The sequence below is a fragment of the Dermacentor silvarum genome, chromosome 9 (assembly GCF_013339745.2).
Source record: "Dermacentor silvarum isolate Dsil-2018 chromosome 9, BIME_Dsil_1.4, whole genome shotgun sequence".
Taxonomy (NCBI): domain Eukaryota; kingdom Metazoa; phylum Arthropoda; class Arachnida; order Ixodida; family Ixodidae; genus Dermacentor; species Dermacentor silvarum.
This window is the reverse complement of record NC_051162.1, coordinates 76702208-76723915: the sequence shown is the minus strand read 5'-3', so window position 1 is coordinate 76723915 and position 21708 is coordinate 76702208. Positions and strand designations below refer to the sequence as shown.

The 21708-nt window shown below is 44.9% G+C and overlaps 1 protein-coding gene across 1 annotated transcript in view; it reads left to right on the top strand.

The window, feature by feature from the left end:
* Window positions 1-5881: 5881 nt before the first annotated feature.
* Window positions 5882-21708, top strand: part of LOC119465324 (ryanodine receptor-like) — a 268769-nt gene continuing 252942 nt past the window's right edge. The window contains 1 exon segment of the mRNA XM_037726127.2: window positions 5882-6438. Coding sequence (XP_037582055.1) covers window positions 6385-6438 — 54 coding nt within the window. The 5' untranslated portion in view covers window positions 5882-6384.

Sequence of the window (21708 nt, the reverse complement as noted above, 5' to 3'; positions counted from 1 at the left end):
TGCTTTCTTAATTCAAGGACGCACTTGCCTGTTTTCAGCGTTATTATAAACCAGTGCTCAAGTACTATGGGTTTAGATTTATCAAAGATTGAATGAGCTTTGTAGGTGTTCATGTTTAGCCCTTTGAGGATCACATATTTTCTGGCAAACGTCCCCCAATTTAAGCGTTATATTTTTATTCTGGATTGTTCTTCAGAGTGACCTTTCGAGAAAAAAATGGGTAAATAATTTTTAGGTCACAAAGTGACAAAGGTTTCTTAGTGTCCGCTTTTTTACACCATGTTTATTGTAGCATGCAGGGCAAACTAGCATAATCACATTTTTTAAATGTAATGACACTCACAAAACATTAAACTAGGTGAATACTCCCAAACTACTGCAGTGATGGGTACCATAGAATAAAGAGAAAGATCAATTTTGGAAGAAGCCAAGGGGCAACAGCACAATCAGGATTTTTGTAGAAGTCGCAGAAGGTTACAGAATCTGTAATGTGATGCTTGGGGACACTTCATTTTTAAAAGGTATGCTCATTTGTATGTTCTTTCGCCGCCTCATATTTATGGTCGTGACCACACGATTTGTTTCCACCACTCTACATGCGTGGCAGTGACCCTCAAAGGATTAGCAGAGCCAGTCCACTTGCATATTTCTCTTGTAAGACTGAGCATTTCTTCGTATTTCTTTTTCGCATTTATTTGTGTTATTGTAACCAGGTCGGCGTGCAACTGCAGTAAATTCTCGTTATAAGCAGTATTTTGTTTTCAGTAGAGAGGCATAAGAATGGTCATCATGATGCGAGAAGTGCACTCCAGTAGCATATGAGCTTGTAAAACAAATTCAGATATACCACACTCAATTCTGGCCGCATAACCGTATTTGGAGCAACTCCTGCAAGGAAAAGTGCAATAAAGTGCTGCACATTTTGATTATGATTGTTGAGAGAACTAATTTTATTTGTCAGTAGTCTACCTTTAAGTTTTTTCACCAACAGTATGAAGTCTTTTTTCCACCATTTTGTTCCTAAGCAAGCAGCGTTCACATTTTCACACCAAGCATATTCATGAAGTTATTCTGCCACAGTGGACTTTTCCTGTTTGCCTTCTGCATATTGTACTAAGTGGAGTCCTCCGGTGCCACTCCAGTTTGAAAGCTGGTCATTCTCTAGAATTGAACTCATGAAAACTTGGAATAAACAAAACAATTGAAACAGTTTCATTAAAACAGGGCATACTGTATGTCGCACTTTTGCATGTGGAACATTGATCTTTAACGTCATGCTGTTTTTCCTTTTTTTACAGGCTTTACCTGTCACAAGTTTCCTGGGACAAACATGACCTACATTAAGAACACTCTGGCCTCACTTATCGCAAGGGACCTGAAGCGTCCAGAAGAGCTCAAGTCTGTGGACAGTTCAAGTGTTGTGCACTTGCAGCCCTGAACATTTTTTTATTATTATGATGTTTCTAGTCACCTGAAAAGCCCAGGTTGGATGGTTCAGACACAAGTACTGTGCTGTGATTAATAATTAATTGCACAAGTGTTGCGCTTTGTATTTTAGTACATTTTTACGTAAATCTTTAATATATTTCTACAAAAGCTAGTGTTTCTTGACTATTTTATTTCATAGGTATCTCGGGTCATTTCATGCCAAGACTGTTCCATGACGGCACATCATTTCAAGTTTGTTTGATAAAGTAAAAGTAGGCCCAGTGAGAAATTTTACAGAAAACTAGGTTTCATACGTACACCGGAAAGTGGAATCTGTGTCAGAGTGGTTCTGTTTAAGAAAAACTACATATTAACATATGTTTGTAGTAATGGTTTATTTTGCTATTTCAAAACAGTAAGAATTAAGTGTTAAAGTTTGCTTAAATTCAGAGTGCAACAACAGTTCTTAGGCAAGGCAGCGATGTGCTTTGTTTCGTGTACGCATGAAATCTGATTTCTTGCAAATTCTTTCATTCTAACTTGTTTTGCGGCACTCAAAAATTTTTTAAAAAATTCCTCATGCCAGTTTCATTTAAGGCTTCCAGCAGGTAACTAATGGCCACTGTGTATCAGATAAAAATCTTAAGTAGTCAAAGTGAATAAATCGCTTGATATGTAATGACCTGCCCAGGAACCTAGTAATCATGGCAGAAAACGCAACTGGATCGTGCAACAAGCAATGCAGCACAATAAACTGCTGCCATGGCACAAGTTATTGTAATTACCATGTCGTTTCAGAGGTAGATAACGTTTAGTAAAATGGGCACACCATTTAACCAATAATGAAGAGTCTCAGTGGGCTCATGCAGATTGTGCCATGATTATTAAGTTACTGGCTACCAAATAGAGAAATCAAGTACATTTTAAAAAGTATTTACTGTAATGCTTGTATAATATTTATTTTCTATTTATTTCAATTTTGAGAAATGTTTTACTTTAGGGCCACGCAAGCTTTACACCTCTCAGTATTCAATTTCGTTATTGTATCAAGCTGCTGGCAGTTTGTAGATTGCGTTGGGAATTTTTTTATCTCAAGGCACACATGGCTGTACAGTTAACAAATGTTTGGCTTCAATAAACAATTCATCTAGAAAAAAATGCTTTTTGTCCACATCAATTTTGAGCTGTTGATTGTGTTAAGGAGTATTGATTTTGTGTGTTAAGCCAATTAAAAAAACTGGCTGAATGGTTCTGCTAGCAGCTCTATAATATGATTTATAAAAGGCCATATCTAAAAGTGGTTTTGATCCCTGGGTGACCCAGGTCTTCAATACAGAAGTGCCTGAATTTAAGTTTGCCCCTGTCCTCTAGTATGCAAGGACCACATCAATATGGATGTCATCAGTGGTAATGCCATGAGACTCAACGTAGCTCAGCGGTATTTAAAGAAAAGTCTAGTGCAGTTTTCAACACTATTCACCAAACAGCTTATTTCAGTGGGTTCTCAAGTGATTTCAATAGTGACGTTCAACACTGCTCCAATAATATTTCAATGGGGTTTCAATATTGACATTCAACACAGTTCCAACATTATGTCAATAAATTTCAACATTGGCACACAACATATTTCAACAATGTCTCAACAGGTTTTCAATATTGACATTCAACACATCTTCAACACTTCTTCAATGGGCTTTCAATATTGGAATTCAACATGGTTTCAACAATCCATCAATGACTTCTCAAATTGAAACGACCCAATGATGTTTCAACAGAATGTCGCGGGCCAATTTTCAACACCTGTCAACAATTTCCTCAATAATGTTTCAACAAAGCCTCAATGTGCTTTCAATGATATTAATTGACATTGACCAATGACTTTTCAACAACTTTTCAACAATTTTTTTTGTAAGGGATAAGCGAGAAAATAGCAAAAAACTGAAGAATAGGTGCTGACGCCCCTTCGAAATTCCCGCACTACGTGATGTGACGTCGGAGATTACAAACGCAGGCCGGTCGCGATTGGTCGAGAGCGATTTATCGCTGTTAATAAAATGCAAAATGAAATACACCTTAAACGTACATAAACAGCATTTTCCAACTTTTTAAACCGTTTCAAGCGAGGAAGTACAAGTTTAGCACAAAATTAAATAAATAAGGAAAAATGGCATGGCGAAACATGCGGCCGTGATAGTTTCGTAGTTTCGTTTTTGGTCAATGCATCGTCGCGTGCGCCTGTTCCGCTCTACGGTGTTTGGTTGCGTGTTGCGTGGCTCGAAAAACGTTGACTTCGCGGGAAACAACCAGAAAATGCCTCGTGTGTGTACTGTGAGGGCTGTATAAATGGCCCAATGCGCTTGATCAGGGGCAGCGGCAGTGTTGACTCGATTGTGTCCTTTCATGTGGCGTCGCTCGGAGAGCCCCGGCTCCCCGGCGTTCACAATGGCTCAGTGCTCTGCCGCTGATAAAACGGCAAAAGAGCCAGAGAAACCGATGGTGTGCTCTCTGCATTTCTCGCCCTCGGATTATGTGTATAATCTTGCCCTCGGAAAGTATCTTGGCGTGCCCCAGAGGCCAGTCCTTTCTCGAGCAGCTGTTCCCTCAATGCGGCCTTCATCAAACCTCCTACCGGTGGGGCTGCAGCAGCAAACTGGCGGCTCGGTGAGTGCTGAATGTCATTAAATAAAGCCACGAAATAACCATACCGAGTACGTGCACAACTTTCTACGCTTGTTCTGTCGGGAACACCGTCGCCTGGCGGACCGGACGCTTCGCCTCCCATCGACGAAAACGAAGCTCTGCATTCCGCCGGCGCGGCCGGCGGCTCACCGCCATCGCACGCGGAAACACCTACCGCTCGAGCACAGAGGATCATTTCGCGCTCCATTTCACTGAATATCGCTGAAATGCAGTCCTGCTTTCCTGGCGAGCTCTTCGTTGCAAGGTTCAGCGGCAGCTACGGTATCCATCGCGGCGAACGCAAACGCAGCGACCATGCATGCAGCCATGATGCATCCAGCCCAGCGCCTCGGCCGTTTACGCAAGCGGTGACGTATCATGGCGCATTCTGATTCTCTGAGAGCAATGCAATCTGTGACGACACTGCTTCAGCGCCAAATCTAGGATGAGAGAAATTGAGGAAGAGATATTTGGTCTTTGTTTACGAATTTCTCCGCTAATAACTCATATTTTTGCACCCAACAAAAACGGCATGCATTCCTGAAGGTCCCTTTTTTATTCCAGCTGAACTTCCTGTTTCTCTTTAGTGTCCCTTTAAATCTTCTCTGGCTAATAAATATTATTTGTGCGAAGCAATTTCAAGGCTCATACCTGAAAGCATTATAATTTTACTGGCGCGGCCGGCTGCAATATCTGCGCGATCGGCCTGCAAAAGAGGTTTCAAACATACCGGATCCGGAAAAGTGGTGGTAAAGTCGCTACGAAAGACGTCTTTATTTAACAAACACAAACGAAATCGTCGGCTGGCAGGATTGAAACAGAGGACACCTAGCACAACAGCTCGATCTTCTAACCATTAGACCACGGGCGCATGCCTCAGTAAGAGGAATATAACATCCTTAAGTGTTCTTTCATTGCACTTTGATGTTCTGGAGATCCGCAGCATTGGTGCCTTCCGGTAGCATATAGGGTTTATGACCAGCTGTCTCGCTTCCAAAGTTCCCTTAGAACGTGAGGACAGCGGCTGAATATGTTTACCACAGTTGCCATCATGATGATGATTGGCGCTAGTTAACACTCCCAGAAAGAAATCTAGTTCACATACAAAAATACCCAATAAAGTGTACCGGAAAACAACAATTGCCGTAGCTCAAGGGGTAGAGCATCACACGGGGAATTCAAAAGATGTGGATTAGGCACCCGCCGGTGCCGAGTTATATCATCGCCCACATTCATTTCACTTTTCCATAATATTTATACCTTTCAACTAAAGCCCGCTGCTATAGTTCTCGCTATGGTTTCCTTGGCTAATGGTCTGTTGGCTTCATATGATTGTGACTAGCAAAAATTAATCCTCTCGGTTACCGTTCTTCTCGCTAAAGGTATTTAGGAAACTTACGCATGCCAGGAGCAATCCAGTCCATGTCTCTACCCTGCTGTTTTTTCACCAGCACCCTCATCACCTCTACCTCAACTCATGTTGCGCCGAGTCCTTCCACCACACTGCTTATTTTCACTATACTAGTTAACGCTCCCATCAAGGTTGAAACCCCCAGTACTTCTTGATGGTTCCCTCATCCCCTGGCGCCCCCTACCCTCGTTGTTCAAAAACATTTCAATTTCGCTCAACACGCCCACGGTGGGCTGTTTCGAAGAGCAACCGGCAACCGCGTGCGAGCGATTCCGGGGCCAGCGAGATAAAAAAAGACCTGCGGTGCGAGCCCGAGCCGGGGAGAGCAAGTCGCCAAGTGATCAAGGCGCCGCCGCTGCCGCAGCAGCCCCCGCTCGCGTTTCCAGCCCGGCGTTTGCGCGCGCGCCGGCGATCGAAGCCACGGGCTCCGCCAGCCACGGCCCGGACTCCAGCGGGAAGAGAAGCGTGCGCTCGGTGTCAGAGCGCGCCGGACGTGCCCGCGCCGAACGACGACGCACGGCGAATGGAGGAGCGGCCCGTGCGAAGCATACCGTAAGGAGAGGCAACGCCGTCGTCTCATCGACTTGCTGGCCGATCGCTCGAAGAGGGGAGAGGGTGTGCTGTTCGTTGCGGTGGGGGAGGAGGCGGTGTATAAGATTCCTGAGGGAGCAGCACCCGTTGCTCCCTTTTTTTTCTTTACTCCTTTTACGGGCGAGGAGCAAGCCTGGCTGACTCGGCGGCGGCGTGAAAGTGCGTGTCGGTGTCCGGCGGCTTTTCTTTCTTTTTTCTTTTTTTTTACCCTTCTCTGGTGCCGGTGTGTTTGTCGGCGTTGCGACACGGCGGAACGCAGCTAGGCCTAACCAGCCATGGGGGACGCCGAAGGGTCGTCCGAACAGGACGACGTGTCATTCCTCCGCACGGTAAGTGACAAATCCATTGCAAGACGCGCGGCCGATTGTTACATGTACGGGCATAAATGAGTGATTTAAAGTGAATGAATGGACCCACCTGTCCATGCGTTCCTTTGAGAAAAAAAATGCAGGAAGACAGAGTCGAAAAGATTTCGTGAAAAGTCAGAATACTTCAACATAGCACATGTGGAAGTGCTCCTGGCATCAGAAGCTTTCCTGTACAACGGAAGCGTATTCACAAGGTCAAAATCACTCCTTGGTAGATGGTTTCGTCGAAGCGAAGTTTAACTTCCGGGTTCGGCTATATGGCATTGTTCATCAAAAACTTTATTAACACAACATTTCAATGCGCTATATATTCACGCCAGTGTGTAGTGGCGTCTGCTGAAGACATCGAAGCTTTAATAAGAAACTTTGCAATGTGTCATATATTTACTCCACAGATGTCTCTTCAGTTAATTCACTTGCTGGGCATCAGCTCGAACTGCTTTTTGTAATTGATTCGCTCAGTTCATTGTGATATTTCTCGTATTACTGACCTTGTGAGTATGCGAAGCTGCTGAGCTCTTGGAAAACCGAAAAAAAAAACGTTTAACCGCAAAGCGGGGAGGTAAATATATTCCCTGCGCTTAGCGACACCAGGGGACTTGGAAGATGCACGAAGGAGACACGATTTGGCTTGGAGTGTTTGCAGACGGACCATGGCAAGCGTCCAAGCCACGGCGAGAATAGTTGCTGGCCCTGTATTGTTTCACCCTCGGTTGTTGATGTTCACGCTTCACATGTCTCGAGTGGAACACTAGGAGGAACTGCTAATATCTGCTGGTTACTCGTACACACGCAGTTTTGCTACCGTTTATTGCTAATTAAGGTTCAGCAAAGGAACATGCTGGTAGTCATCTTAACCGCTCAGCAAAGAACCCTATATGTTCATGCGGACTTTTATTGAATTCCATGTATACGTGGTAAGTTTGGAAGTGACAATTATTTGGCTAATTGGTCTTCTATAAGGAACAAGATATCGAGTTCCACGATCCGACAATAACGTTTCCAGGTTCATTATTTGCGCATATAAGCGTGTCATGGACATGAAGCTGCGATGAAGGAATTTCGAACACAACCTGCGCAAAACGTACGCCACCACTTGAGCGAAATCTCCAGGTATTTATTTGTAGCTCTAGTGAGTAAATCTTTATAGCTGCTTTAAGAACGTTCACTGTACATCAGTCCCATACTTATAATGTGCTGCTTATGTGCTTCATTAGGCCTTGCAAGTGCCAATTATCCCTATGCAAATGAATGGCCCGTGGGTGTAAGGGCAGCCTGCTATCTGTAATATACAACTTTTTACGGCATCGGGTTACCTCAGTTGTTTTTATCAAATGGGTGCGTTGAAGAGGTTGTCATCATAGGTGGAGGCCACTGCTCCTTCTCTCTAAGGCAAGCAGTACACATCAATGACAGGCAGGCTCAATCACGCAGACGAGCAAACAATACAGACAAGGCATAGGGAAAATAGGCAGGCTCAAACAAACAAACTACATAGAACAATAAAATAAACAGCGAATGAAAGACGCAACGCTCCAGCGCATACTTAAAGTTCAAAGTTAGCTCATTCAGTTCAAAGTTAGCTCATAAAGTTCAAGTTAGCTCATTGTACGTCACAACACACACAATTTGCACAGCAAATAACGTCAATTCGGAATACAGAGCAGTCACTTGCAGTTCACATGTACCTCAAGGAAGCATCGTCTATAATGCCGTGTATGCAAGTTGACACCACAGTTTACTAGATTAAATTATTGACTCCCGAGGGAACTTAAATCCAATCATGCCCAAGTTGTTTTCTATTACCTTAATCGCGTAAAGAAAGGTAGTCGGCATAAAAACTTACATATTTTCAAGAAAGCTCCCTTAAAGACGTTTTGTCGAATCATTTCAGGTGTCTGATAATAGCGATGCCACTCTGCATACGTTTAACTCGGTTCTACAAAAAGTGGAATAACTCTTTGTTTAATAGAAAGTTCTGCTTCTTTTTTAATGGACTGAAGGCAAGTTGGTCGTTCGGAACGAAAAAAAAACACGTGTCATATTTTAATGTTGTTTCTGGGGTCGTCAATCATTTTGAAGTTAGGAAGCAGCAGCCATCAATTATTAAGCTCCAGTACTCCCCACTGGCGGCAAGAGCGTACTTTCTTTTAGTCGTCCCCCTATTTGGCCGCACTGTGATTCCATAATACAGTTTTGTCCATGCCAAGGCTGCTGAATCCCTGTTTTGGCTAACGACAGCGGAAGTGGCGACATCAACGTTTCTGCGAAAAAGAAAAAGTACAGCGATATATATATATATCGTAGCCGGGAGGTTGCGTGAAACGTCTGAAGAGACACGTCATAGTCGACATGTCGCAGTAAAAACATTCCTAATTGCTCAGCGATTTATTTACATATTTTTCACGGTCGGCTAATAGGAATATTGCGTGATGGGAAGCAGTACATTGATGTTGTTGAACCAGAGCAAATGAGAACATGCGAAAACAAAAATAAGGAGACTGAAATAATGAAGAGTACTAGCGTGCTGATATTGACCTTGAAGCACCACACCGGCACAGACACGAAAAGTTACTGAAAGCCCGGTGCCGGGGCGTTTAAAGATCTGTTCAACATAAACTTTAACCAGCTATCCCACCTCGACGTCACGGCGAGTTTGCTCAACGTTCATTGGGAACATTCTCTCTGTCATTTCTATTTACCGACATTTCCGCGCTACAGGTAATGGCGCAATCGTAACGTCCATAACCGTAACAATGATCCCAGTGCAACTGTTTTATTGCGATAGCAATTATATGGACACTCAAAAGCAGATTTCTGCCGTCGGCGTCGCCGTCGCCGTCGCCGTGAGGTTCCGTATGACGTCAATGGAGATGAAATCGTGGCCGCGCGCCGCCGAACGCTGTATGTGCGAGTGAAAGGGCGCGAGGGACGCGCTCTTTCACGGGGAGTGAATGCACGGCGGAGAACAAACGCGCGTTCTGCGCCGTGCTTCCTTAAGGGCTGCAGAAGTAGGCGTCTCTTTCCTCCTTTACAATCACCATATATGTAGAGCAAACGCACCTTCTTCAGACGCGCGAGAGGCCGTGGGGGAGGGGGAAGGAAGGGACGCGACGTTTAGCTGCGGCACCAAGTGCCTATTTATATGAGAGGCTCCAGCAACAGTCACCAACGCCGCACGCATTTTGAGCTAACGCGGGCAAAACGCCGATGGCGTCGACAACAGTTCTGCGTGTTGTTGCTGCCAAAGCCGCTCACCTTACTTCGTATGACATTGCTGTGTTGCTATCGCATTCATTGCTTCGCCCTTAGGGCGAAACTGTGACATTTTATTGCGATAGCAATTATATGGACACTCAAAAGCAGATTTCTGCCGTCGGCGTCGCCGTCGCCGTCGCCGTCGCCGTCGCCGTGAGGTTCCGTATGACGTCAATGGAGATGAAATCGTGGCCGCGCGCCGCCGAACGCTGTATGTGCGAGTGAAAGGGCGCGAGGGACGCGCTCTTTCACGGGGAGTGAACGCACGGCGGAGAACAAACGCGCGTTCTGCGCCGTGCTTCCTTAAGGGCTGCAGAAGTAGGCGTCTCTTTCCTCCTTTACAATCACCATATATGTAGAGCAAACGCGCCTTCTTCAGACGCGCGAGAGGCCGTGGGGGAGGGGGAAGGAAGGGACGCGACGTTTAGCTGCGGCACCAAGTGCCTATTATTGCGATAGCAATTATATGGACACTCAAAAGCAGATTTCTGCCGTCGGCGTCGCCGTCGGCGTCGCCGTCGCCGTCGCCGTCGCCGTCGCCGTCGCCGTGAGGTTCCGTATGACGTCATTTGGAGATGAAATCGTCGCCGCGCGCCGAACGCTGTATGTGCGAGTGAAAGGGCGCGAGGGGCGCGTCTTTCACGGGGAGTGAACGCACGGCGGAGAACAAACGCGCGTTCTGCGCCGTGCTCGCTTAAGGGCTGCAGAAGTAGGCGTCTCTTTTCTCCTTTACAATCACCATATATGTAGAGCAAACGCGCCTTCTTCGGACGCGCGAGAGGCCGTGGGGGAGGGGGAGGGAAGGGAGGCGACGTTTAGCTGCGGCACCAAGTGCCTATTTATATCAGAGGCTCCAGCAACAGTCACCAACGCCGCACGCATTTTGAGCTAACGCGGGCAAAACGCCGATGGCGTCGACAACAGTTCTGCGTGTTGTTGCTACCAAAGCCGCTCACCTTACTTCGTATGACATTGCTGTGTTGCTATCGCATTCATTGCTTCGCCCTTAGGGCGAAACTGTGACATTTTTATATGAGAGGCTCCAGCAACAGTCACCAACGCCGCACGCATTTTGAGCTAACGCGGGCAAAACGCCGATGGCGTCGACAACAGTTCTGCGTGTTGTTGCTACCAAAGCCGCTCACCTTACTTCGTATGACATTGCTGTGTTGCTATCGCATTCATTGCTTCGCCCTTAGGGCGAAACTGTGACATTTTTATATCGTCAGTTCATAATAGAGAAGTCTATAATATTCATTAAATTAGAACAAATAGGTGTATGTGTCAAAATTATATAAGTAACTGAACGTAAGACTTGTATATCATTCATACGTCTGTGGTAAATTACGAACCCTGTAATTTTTGTGCTCCTGTCAGCACGCTAGTACTCATCATTATTGTCGTTGCCTGGCCTCAGCAGGCCGTCCAGTATTTCACGCTCGATGTACGACCACTTCATTTACTAAAAGCTTTATTGGTCGTGTAGACCAGCGAAATTAAGCCGACAAAAAGTATAAGTGATCTTGCTCTGGACGGCGTTCTCTCTTATCTATTGTAGAGCGCCACATCGTGGATATCATAACGAAATATCGTTACTTCGCCACATCATGTACCTCGCCCAGCTGAGTAAGACGAGCTTGGTGATGAAGCCGAGTAGTCTGTATATCTGTTTTTTTATCCACTGGTTATCTATTGCACTCACTTGCTGCGAAGCAGATTGTTGTGTAGCTCCTATAGGTTATAATTCATTTTTCTTTGGCTACGCTAATCGACGCAGCATGAGAATAAGCTATTGCAGTCGCCGTTGCTTTAGCTCCATTCTTGATTTGTATGACTATTCTTGCGTTCTGTATTACTACAACTCTAAGTTAGAGATTAAATTGAAGTGGCAATTCCGGTTTTGCCAACAGAGTCTGTAATATCACGTCTTTCTCAGCCAGAAGCTTTCGAAAAGAATCATGACATTCATTTAATGTCACATTTCGCAATAAAAACATTCCTAATTGTTCACGGTCGGCTATTAGGAATATTGCGTGATGGGAAGCAGTACATTGACATTGTTGAAACAGAGCAAATGAGAACATGTAAAAACAAAAACAAGGAGACGATACACAAAAGTTCATACCTTCAAGAAAAAAAAAGCTTATTAGTTCTCATACAGCTTAAGGTTTTGCAGAAAAACTTCCTAATACCTAAAACTTCAAATCACGCAATATTATGTACTACGGAGTACAAAGTGCTACAGGTGCTTAATATTGAGTTTGTGAACTCAATTTAGCTCCAGTGGTTAGCAATAATGTCGGGAAGATCATTGCAGTAACTGATTACACGTGGTAGCGCAGACAGATTAAATGCTCAGTTTCGATCCCAGCATTGATATCAACGAAAAACAGTTTCTCACTTCATTTATTTGTTTCAGTGCACTAAACTGTGTTGCAATGAGTATATCACTCGTTTCATAAATTCGCACCATTTCAAAAGTCCAGCGCACTGGTACGGCCGACGGGGTAAACACCGATGGCCCTAAAGAAAGGTTCTGGGAAAGCAAGCAAACAAATTTGGCTACGTGATTCATTCGAGCAGCTCTACGGCGACTGCGAGACCAGCCTTGCACGCGCACAATGAAATGCCTGTCGCAGTTCTCAGCGGGCCTCGGACTATGACGTGTCTCTTCAGACGTTGCACGCGACCTCATGGCGACGATGTCCCGCTGAAGCCGCGTCTCTACCATGCAGACACTTCGCAGCTGCCGCTAGCACGCAAACACACAAGCACACATATAGGCCCAGAGACGTACGGACTGCGCCCGCTGGGAACTGAGGCTCCAGCAAGCAGCCCACGCTGCGGGGCCCGGAATAGCCGTGGGCACAGAGGGGAGTGGTTGACTGCATGCGGCAGTCTGGGTCGTGCGAACGAGTCCGCAAAGACTCGGAGGAGAAGCGTGCCTTTGGCGACGCCGCCCGCAGTAGTGCTCTCGGTTTATACCTGTACACCCGAGCTCCGGAAGACGAGGCAGTGTCTCTCCCCCTGGAGCTCGGCGCTTCAGCACCGTGCAGTCAAAATAAGCCCCGGGCGTACGCGTGGAGGGCTTCCTGGCGCCCTTGGGGGAATTCCGATCGAGCCACGGGCGGTGAGAGACGAGCACCAGCCTTGGGCGCGATTAGAGGGGAGACGGGGCGCATTTCCTGGGCACAGGTGGAACACTTTGGGCCCGCGGCCGACGAGCGTGGTCGTGATGCAATGAAGGAGGCGCGCGATATCTGATGGTACGGCGACGTAGGCTGTTATTTTAATGGTTAGCGGTGTTTCGCGAAAGTTCGGCAGCACTGAACGTCAAATACATGCACACGATGTCAAGGAGCGGCGGCTTCTTAAAGACACAATGCTCATAAAGGCTATAATTCCTATGTTGTATTACCGGAGAAGTATATAGGAATTTGGTACTCCCGAAATGTAACTTCAGAGAGAAAGAGAGTGAAAAAAAGCAAGAGACGAGAAAATTTCAAAACACTGGTAAAGAAAATATCGCCCTAGCCATGTTTCGGCGATCTTTAAAAGAGAATGTTTTGCTTTCTCAATCAGAGAGAAATGCTGCTACGGCGTCGGTTGCAGCATTGCTTCTGCCATATGACAGGTATTCGAAGCCGCATCTCCAGCGGCATCTATAGATATATCTGTAGGTATATGCAGGTACCTGCACCAGGTATATTTCATCTATGGCTACTGTCACGGCGGTTTCAAAGAATCTCATTACTATAGGACGAGAAAAAAGTTGTGATGACACCGAATGCCCCCATCTCTCACTGTTGAGATTACTTCTTCAGCACACTGTAATGGAAGGCCATGATATTCAGCCAGCCAGCATTTTATAGAATCTTCACCGTTTCAGAAGCACTGAGGTTCAAAGGTGACGGGAGAATTACGTGGCGAGTGGTCGAGATAAGCGAGAAACGTTTACATTATTGATAGATGAAAAAAGCAGGGAAGAGATGGGGCGTGATCGTCACAGCCATAAGTCTCTCAACAATGTAGAAATAGATGTTGCAATGAACAGAAACAATATAAAGTAGAGATAGTCAAAACGCTGTACTGCAATAGGTGTAGTGAAATATCATTAGGACAAGTATGTGGCACTTTGTCACCGCCCCATTTCAATGGGGATGTCATTAGAAGTCATGATCATCAGTTGTGAAATGTCGTAATTTACGTGTTTGTTCGACTTGTGTGGCCAGAAAGCATCGGTTGGTGGACGTAGGAGAAAGTTCTGATTGGCATGATCGGAACGTGCTAGTCGCGACCTGCCAAGGTGTACAAGGTCACGTTTACGCAAGGTTACGTTTACACATTTGAAGCACTGCTTAGGCACCATTTAAGAAACTTGGCCACACATTTTGTTTCTCAACTTCTGTATACTGTTAGACGCCGCATTGCTGCATTTTGTCGGCAACGAATCAGTTATCTAATATTTTACCATTAAAGACAAACTATAGGAACGTGTTTTGAATCTGTGATTCTAGAGGCACTCAGTTTTAATTGTTTCTAGTTGCCCAAATATGTTTTTCTGCAGACCTTCCGTGTCAGCGATATTCGTGGCGTGCATTGTTGCTTGTATCAAAAAAACCGTCAGAAACGAACAAACTTATTCAGTTAAAAAACTTACACTAGTGGTCGTGATCACTATATATGTCTGTACTTCATGTTTTTCTACGTAACACAAATGCGGAATTGCATGTATAGAATTACAAATCAAGAATAACAAAGAAATATATTCCCTTGTTCATGTGTGAGTCTGTTTCATAAAATTCCACGGAGCAACCGTGAAATACGATCGCGCACCATCAAAAGACTTTGGAGTTCTTTCGGTGATTTCTTCTCGTAAATACAGGTCACATGACGCAGCTATTTGTCGTCAAAGTCTCAGCATCCCTTCCATGCGAGGAGGACATCTGAACCCTTGCTAGACAGCGAACATGTCGTATTACCTTTTGTGCACTTTTAACATTTTGTATCCATACATTACCAAGCAATTTTCTTGTATTTTTCTTCCGCGCTTTCTCTCAATTTATTTGCTTTCGGGTATTGTCATCCATATTTCTTAAATTGGTGTCTATTCGATTATTTACACGGTATGCAAGCGTATTCTTGATAGCTGCTAAGCGCTAGCCATATGTGATGTTTTTGCTTCGCAGTGTTTAGTAACTCTAAATGTAGTTTTGACTCTACATGAGAGATCCGAAAGCGGCGTTTCTCGGAGAACTGAATTCCTCCACAGGTGATCTCTCTTTCTAGCCAATTTGTAATGAAAATTCCAGTGGTCATTATATGTCACAACATGATTTTTTTTGCTGTGATTTTTGAGTGAAGCAGAAATCGTTTGTCTGCAGCGAGTTCCCGCACCGAGGCAGGCGAAGTAAAAGACGAGCACATTTTTTTTAGTTCACGTGCACTGTACGAAGATCATCTGCAGGAGTATACCGTGCGCTACACGAACCAATTGAATCCAGTGCTGTGGATTATTAATGTCAAAGTACAACACCAAAAGGTTCAAACTTAAGTGCTCGACGAAGCGTGCGTCATTTCCCATGAGGTCAAACAAGTTGTGGCACTATTAGACCAAAATATGCAGAAATCGCATAGTTGACGCTTTGACCATCTATGTGACATTTCAGTACATTTCAGCGCTTTGGGATTCTCAGTACATAATATTGAACGCCATGACAGCGTTCGCTGGCAAGTGTGCGACCCCTCGGTGGCTGGAGCCGTGCTTGATGACTCGTCGCTACTGGCGCCTCTGCCATGCCCGAAAAAGGATGCGTCAGCTCGCGTTAGTGTCGTTACATGGTGCTCTCAACATGCACTCTACTGTGATGCGTAATAATATTGGGGACCCATTTCAATTATTGACTGAAAATGCAATTTTAATTTGCTGAGTGGCCTTTCCGGGCGTAACCATACATGTCTACACCGCGTTCAAGCGACTCCTATATGGAAACTACTTTCAACACAAAGTGTAATTGGTGCGATTGCTACTGTGTTCTGCGTTGTAGGAGGGGGATGACTTACGTCGTGTTTTGCAAAGATGCATGCACCTCGCGGCCAAAAACGCAGTGCTCAAATTTGCTTTAAATTTACGCGCCAGCTTTTTGACGTTGGAGCAGAGCTGCTAATGCGTTGCACACAACGAAGGCTATATTACGTACTCTTCCGCCGGGCCACTGAATTTCACCGGACGCTCTAGATGCAGGTTTTTGTGTGCTGTTGTTTGTTAGTTGCGCATGTTACGTGCGTGTGTATGTGTACGAGCGGGTAATTTCATGAGTCACCGCTGTCACCTGAACTATAACATGCCAGACATATAGCCATAGGGGAACATCTCCAGCGATCAATAAAGTTTGCCACACACAAGAAAGTATGCGTCACGGTTGTTATTTCAATTTTTCCTTTCACGAAACATCCTCCGCCTTGCCTACCGCCGATTTGATTTGTCATACTTGCTTCGATTTCACGATTAATTCGACATCGCGCTGCAACTGGCTAGGTGCCTGGTTAGCTCAGATGACAAAGCGATCGCGTCGAACAAGCGTTATTCCTGCGTTGAATCTTGGTACCAATCTGAATTTTTCTTCAACTTCAAAGCTTTCTTGACGTGCAACCCGAATGGGAATTCCTTCGTAGAGTCGTGCTACATATCCAGTGAATGGTAACTTCCTTCTTGTTGCAAATAATCAGAGCAGTGGCAGTAAGGATCTGGTCTAATTTTTTTGCATATAGACATCAGTTTACCCTAATTAATTGCCTTTTAACGCTGTAATGTCCGGCGCTATCATATACGCTGTGCTGTTATGATACCTTTAAAAGTCTCAATTCAGCGCAGTGAGCAATGCATAGACTATAGTAGCACTTTTGATGCGCTTGGAGCAAGTTGTCAGTTGTGGATAGCTCTCCAGATAAACTAATTAACCACTATGCTAATTACGCTACCATTCAAACAACGGTTCTTCATTTTCGTACAGGTTTACTGTCCTTGGCCATAAAAAAACGTGATAAACTTCGAAGTTTTCGTGATGTGAAACTGTGGGTTTTTCACGGTTGGAAAAATTATGCTCGTGAATTTTGCGTGCCAAAACCACGATGTCATCATGAGGCACGCCGTGGAGTGGAGGACTGCGGATTTATTTTTATTTTTTTACGCGATAGCGTTTAGGGCCTTGTGTCGCAAATAATCCGGTGTCGCTGTCGGCGTCGGCACTGGCGACCTTTAGAGAAAACATTTGGAGGATCGACGCTTAACATTCACCTTTAAGAGTGGAACGCGATAGTATTCAAAGATACCTGACTGCTTCTCACGCTTCCCGGCAAGCGCAGCCAATGTGAACGAAATGTTTACCTGGAAACGCTGGCGGCGAACCCTATGCACGAAGGCGAGCTTAGTGGTAGAAACGCGGCCTCGTGCGTTTTTATAGTAACAGCTATGTACTGTACGGCAATATCTGCCTCTTTCCAATAGAGATATCGGCTGACTTTTCCAGCTCTGACATGCGCCGCAAATTTCAGAATGTTTCAACCACTGTGCGAGAGTTCGCTGTTCCTCAGGGAGAGCAGGCGCTAACGGCCGGCTGTTGTTCTCCCGTGAGGGTCGTTACGCGCTTGGCGGTAACTGCGCTCGCTCGTGTCCATGATGGACTTTCTGACGAGCTCCTTATATTCGGTACTGTTTCCGTGCAGTGCCCAAAAAATATGTATGGGTCGAAATCCCGGAAGCCCAAACTATTCCCGTGCTACCGACCGTGTGCTTGTCCCGATAGTTATGCTTTATTAACTGCGGGACTTTAAATCACTGGTGAACTCAGGCGACAAAATAAGATGGAGAATGTCATGCGGATTATCTCATTTTGAGAACATAGCAACGAAACGTGAGAGCGAAAGCTTTTAGAAATGCTGATTGATTTGATGCATTTGACCGCAAAAACTAAAATCACGCACTGCGTGACGCCTTCTGGTTGTGTTGTCGAAAACCAATAAATGCCGACATACGTGTATCTCTCCGCGTCTATACCCCGTTGCTAATATTTGAGCCTATAGGGCAGAAACAGTCTGCTAGAAAGGAGATTTTTAATTTGCTTTTTAAACATTACACGACAAATTTGTCTCTTGAACTGAGTGCATATACGAAATGTGTCCCGTTGCTGAACTTTTACTCGCATCAGAAATTATTGCGTAAATTGTTTATTTCTAGCTTTTACAGTAGTAAACTGCACGCACTCAATACCAGTTGGTCAGCTTTCTTGCTCACGTCACCATACAGAGCACACCTACGCTTTCATAGCGTCAGAAGTCACATGAGATATGTGGTATAGAATTTTCTAATGAACAGACGTTGTCCCACGCAACAATGCACTGAGGTGTACAACATGAACGTTCTGTAGTAGGATAGGAATAAACTGTAGTATTGACATAATGGCAATGCAAAAGCTATTTTTATAGGTCTAGTAACTGAAAACTCACTACAGATGTTACTGTAAGCTACATATTTGCTTTACAGCTTGAAAACCCTAACAACAATACCACCAAAGTAACTCTCATTGTAGGCCGAAATGCGTTCATGTACAAATGTGTCCTCCATTTATAAAGACTACGAAGTAAGCTAAAGGCTTACATCGCCTGTCAGCTATATGGGCACGAGGTTTGGGTGCATGCGCTGACATATCTAACATTCCGAACATTACCTCCTGCTACGTATCCTGCTACCAAATCATACTTCCGGCCTGCTAACAGTTGTGTATTTCTACGAGTCAGTAGCTAACATGGCGTTTACGTTTCCTTGCATTTTGTATCTATACATTCTTTTTGCGTTGAAACTGGTACGTAGATGGTTTTGCTGCATCACTTCCCACTTCAAACTCTCCTAGCTTCATACAAAGCTTTAAACACAAGAATTTTCGCATTTGTGCGAAGCGTAACAGCCGCAAGGAGCATTACTGTCGTTTCTTACTCACCGCGACGAAAATGCGTAGTTTTCGTACTGGAGAGCTCGCTATTCCAAAATCGTTGCAATGCATGAAACGCTAAACAAACAATTAGAAGCAAATCTAAGGAGAAATATAAGTATATAGAAATGATGAATCCTTTCACAACTGCCTAGAAAATAAAATTGAGCAGAACCAACGAGTTGAAATCTGTATAAAGCGAAGCTTTGCGTGAGCATATCAGGAGTCGAAACGCACACGCACACACACGCGCACGCACAAGTGGGGGCACACACAAATTGTCACGAGCTTTTTGTTAAGTGCCGTTGCTGACTACGAGGGAGTACGATGGACGCCTTGAACGCATCATAGTTTCAGTCCCCTCTTAGAAACATGGGTGTCATCATGCTGATGTATTGATTTCACAGTAATGTGCATGCAAAGCCAATGATGCGGAAAAGTATTTAGGCCCGTCAACTGAAATCTCAAATAACGTCATATCAAGGAACACAACATATCACTGACAGAAGGAAGTCGTCTTGACGTTACAGTGGTACAAAAATGTCTTCGCACAAATTGTACATCAGCGTTTACTAGGAGCTAATCAAGTCATCCGCCATTTCTGTCTAAACAAAAAATCTGGCCGAGGTCCAAGCAATTCTTTCCATTGATATGAGGTAAGAGAATCCCACCACAAAATGTCTTCCGATGTTAAATCATGCCTGCCTTACCGTATTCGCCTAGACATTGCATATACAAAATACTTGTCTAGAATTAAACAAATGGGATTGCCACAGTGCTCTGCGTGCAATGTATGAAAGGACATAGCTAACTTAATCAGAAATGGTAATTCCTTGGCACTCGAAAGGACCCTGCTAATGACCAGACTAAATGTACCTTAGGGTCTGCAACTTGAGCTGCAGCAAAAATTTGGACCGTACTCTAGTGCCGCCAGTGGCGACGCGCAACGAAGACGCTCCTATCATTTTCGAGAAACGCTGGTCTCATTGATATGCTTCAAAATTGTATGCTGTGTTGTGTGTGTGTGTGTGTGTGTGTGTGTGTGTGTGTGTGTGTGTGTGTGTGTGTTTGTGTGTGTGTGTGTGTGTGAGCCAACTGTCGTATGTCCTGTGTGTACGATTTCTTTTATTATCACTTTCACCATGCTACAGGCTCCGCTTGCTACCAGTCCAACCTCTCCGGTTTCTTATTAAAGAGTATCTATCTATCTATCTATCTATCTATCTATCTATCTATCTATCTATCTATCTATCTATCTGTTTCTATCTCTCTCTCTTTCTCTCTCTACCGGTGTTAGCCAAAATGTCGACATTTGCTGAGGAAGTGCTCCGTGGAACTGTCCGACTTGCCTCAATGTGCGCAACCTGTCGAGAACATCGTCATTACGCTATTTTGTATACGCAGCGTACGCACCATCTCGACGCGTAGACGTTGTCAGTCTTTTCTCCCTTTCTGTTATTAATGGCATTCCAGGTGACGTTGTTGCCTATGGCACCGGCTAGCTACTGCTCCTCTCTGACATAATAACTATAGCGAAACCGACGATGATCCTTGTAGAAGCAACCACCAGAAAATTTTCATTGGCATCATTTTTAAAGTTTGCGTATAAAACAATTTCCACCATTCCTAAATTCAGGTACGAAACAAATGTTCTATCGCTTCTAATCTGCCTGTATGAAACAAATCTTTCAGACTGATATGACCGTTGGCGGAATATAATTGTTGTTCAGCAGGTTGCAAATAAACTCCTCTTGAGTGCCACATACCAAGCACATACAGGCGAACGCGGACACGACACCACCAAAACAGGAAAACACGGACAAACTCGAATACGCAAACACGTAGAAAATATCGGTTTTCCCGCTAACACACACGCCTTTCTTCTCACCAATTTTTATTTCCATCCAAGCACACACAAGACAAGCTACTCCCTAGACTCTGAAAAATTGAGACCACAGCTTCGGCTTACAGTTTACATATATGTAATTCTGCATATTTCTCCCCTGGTAATTAGGCACGCTTCTCTTGAAACGTGCGCTGCACGTAACTAACGCTGCGGGATATTCAGCGCCACTTCCCATTCGCCCAGCGGGAGCATCGGTATTCCCCTAAGTGCCCTCGCAAATGGCGCCACGTCGTCAGCGGCGTAAAGCGGCAACCTGTTCCTCTGAAACGCACAGTATTTACCTGACTTAGTGCTGGCTCTTTTAGTGCTTAACGCTCCGCTGAGGTACCTCAGGAAGGCGATATACAGTCTTATGGCTTTTGAGGGAACGTTTAATCAAGCTTATGGTTATCACGCGTAAATATGCGTGCAAAAGAAAAGAAGAAGACGAAGCCGCTAGTCGTGCCGTGCCTATGACTAGATGACGGGAAATCCAGAATAAATGCAAGATCGCCCGTGTTATCACGAAAGTTATTAGCCAAACTCAGTAGCTGCTGGCTGCTGATGTGAATCCGATTATACCAATATCTCGACAGGGTATGTGGCGCTGCGTATGTGCCCGAATGGACAACTAGGACCAGTGGTGTGTGTGGAACTGGCAATGTGGCACTGCATATGCCAACATATTCGGCCAGGTAGTTGGCCACTGGATGGGTACCCAAATAGACATTCATAAGAAGCAAGTAAAAAAGTCGGCAACAGAATCCGTCAATCGCGAAGAAAGACCGGAGCAATATGGGACCAGAGCGTGCATAGAGAAAGGATCTTCGAGCAACATAGAAGTGACGAAGGAGAAGCGAAGTGAAAACATTTCAGAAAACATCAAAGAAAGCTTCGCTCATTTACAATTCCCGCATGTTCGTGGGTCGCACCTATTTTCTTTTTTGTACGTAGGAAAAGAAAGTCACATTAACGCAACCAACCGTAAATAACAGCCAGAAACACCTCTTCAATAATTCCATTCTTTAAGTATTACGTGATAGCGTTAAGGGCCCCGTGTCGCAGAAAATGCTATGTTGGTGGCGGCGTAGGCGGCGACGT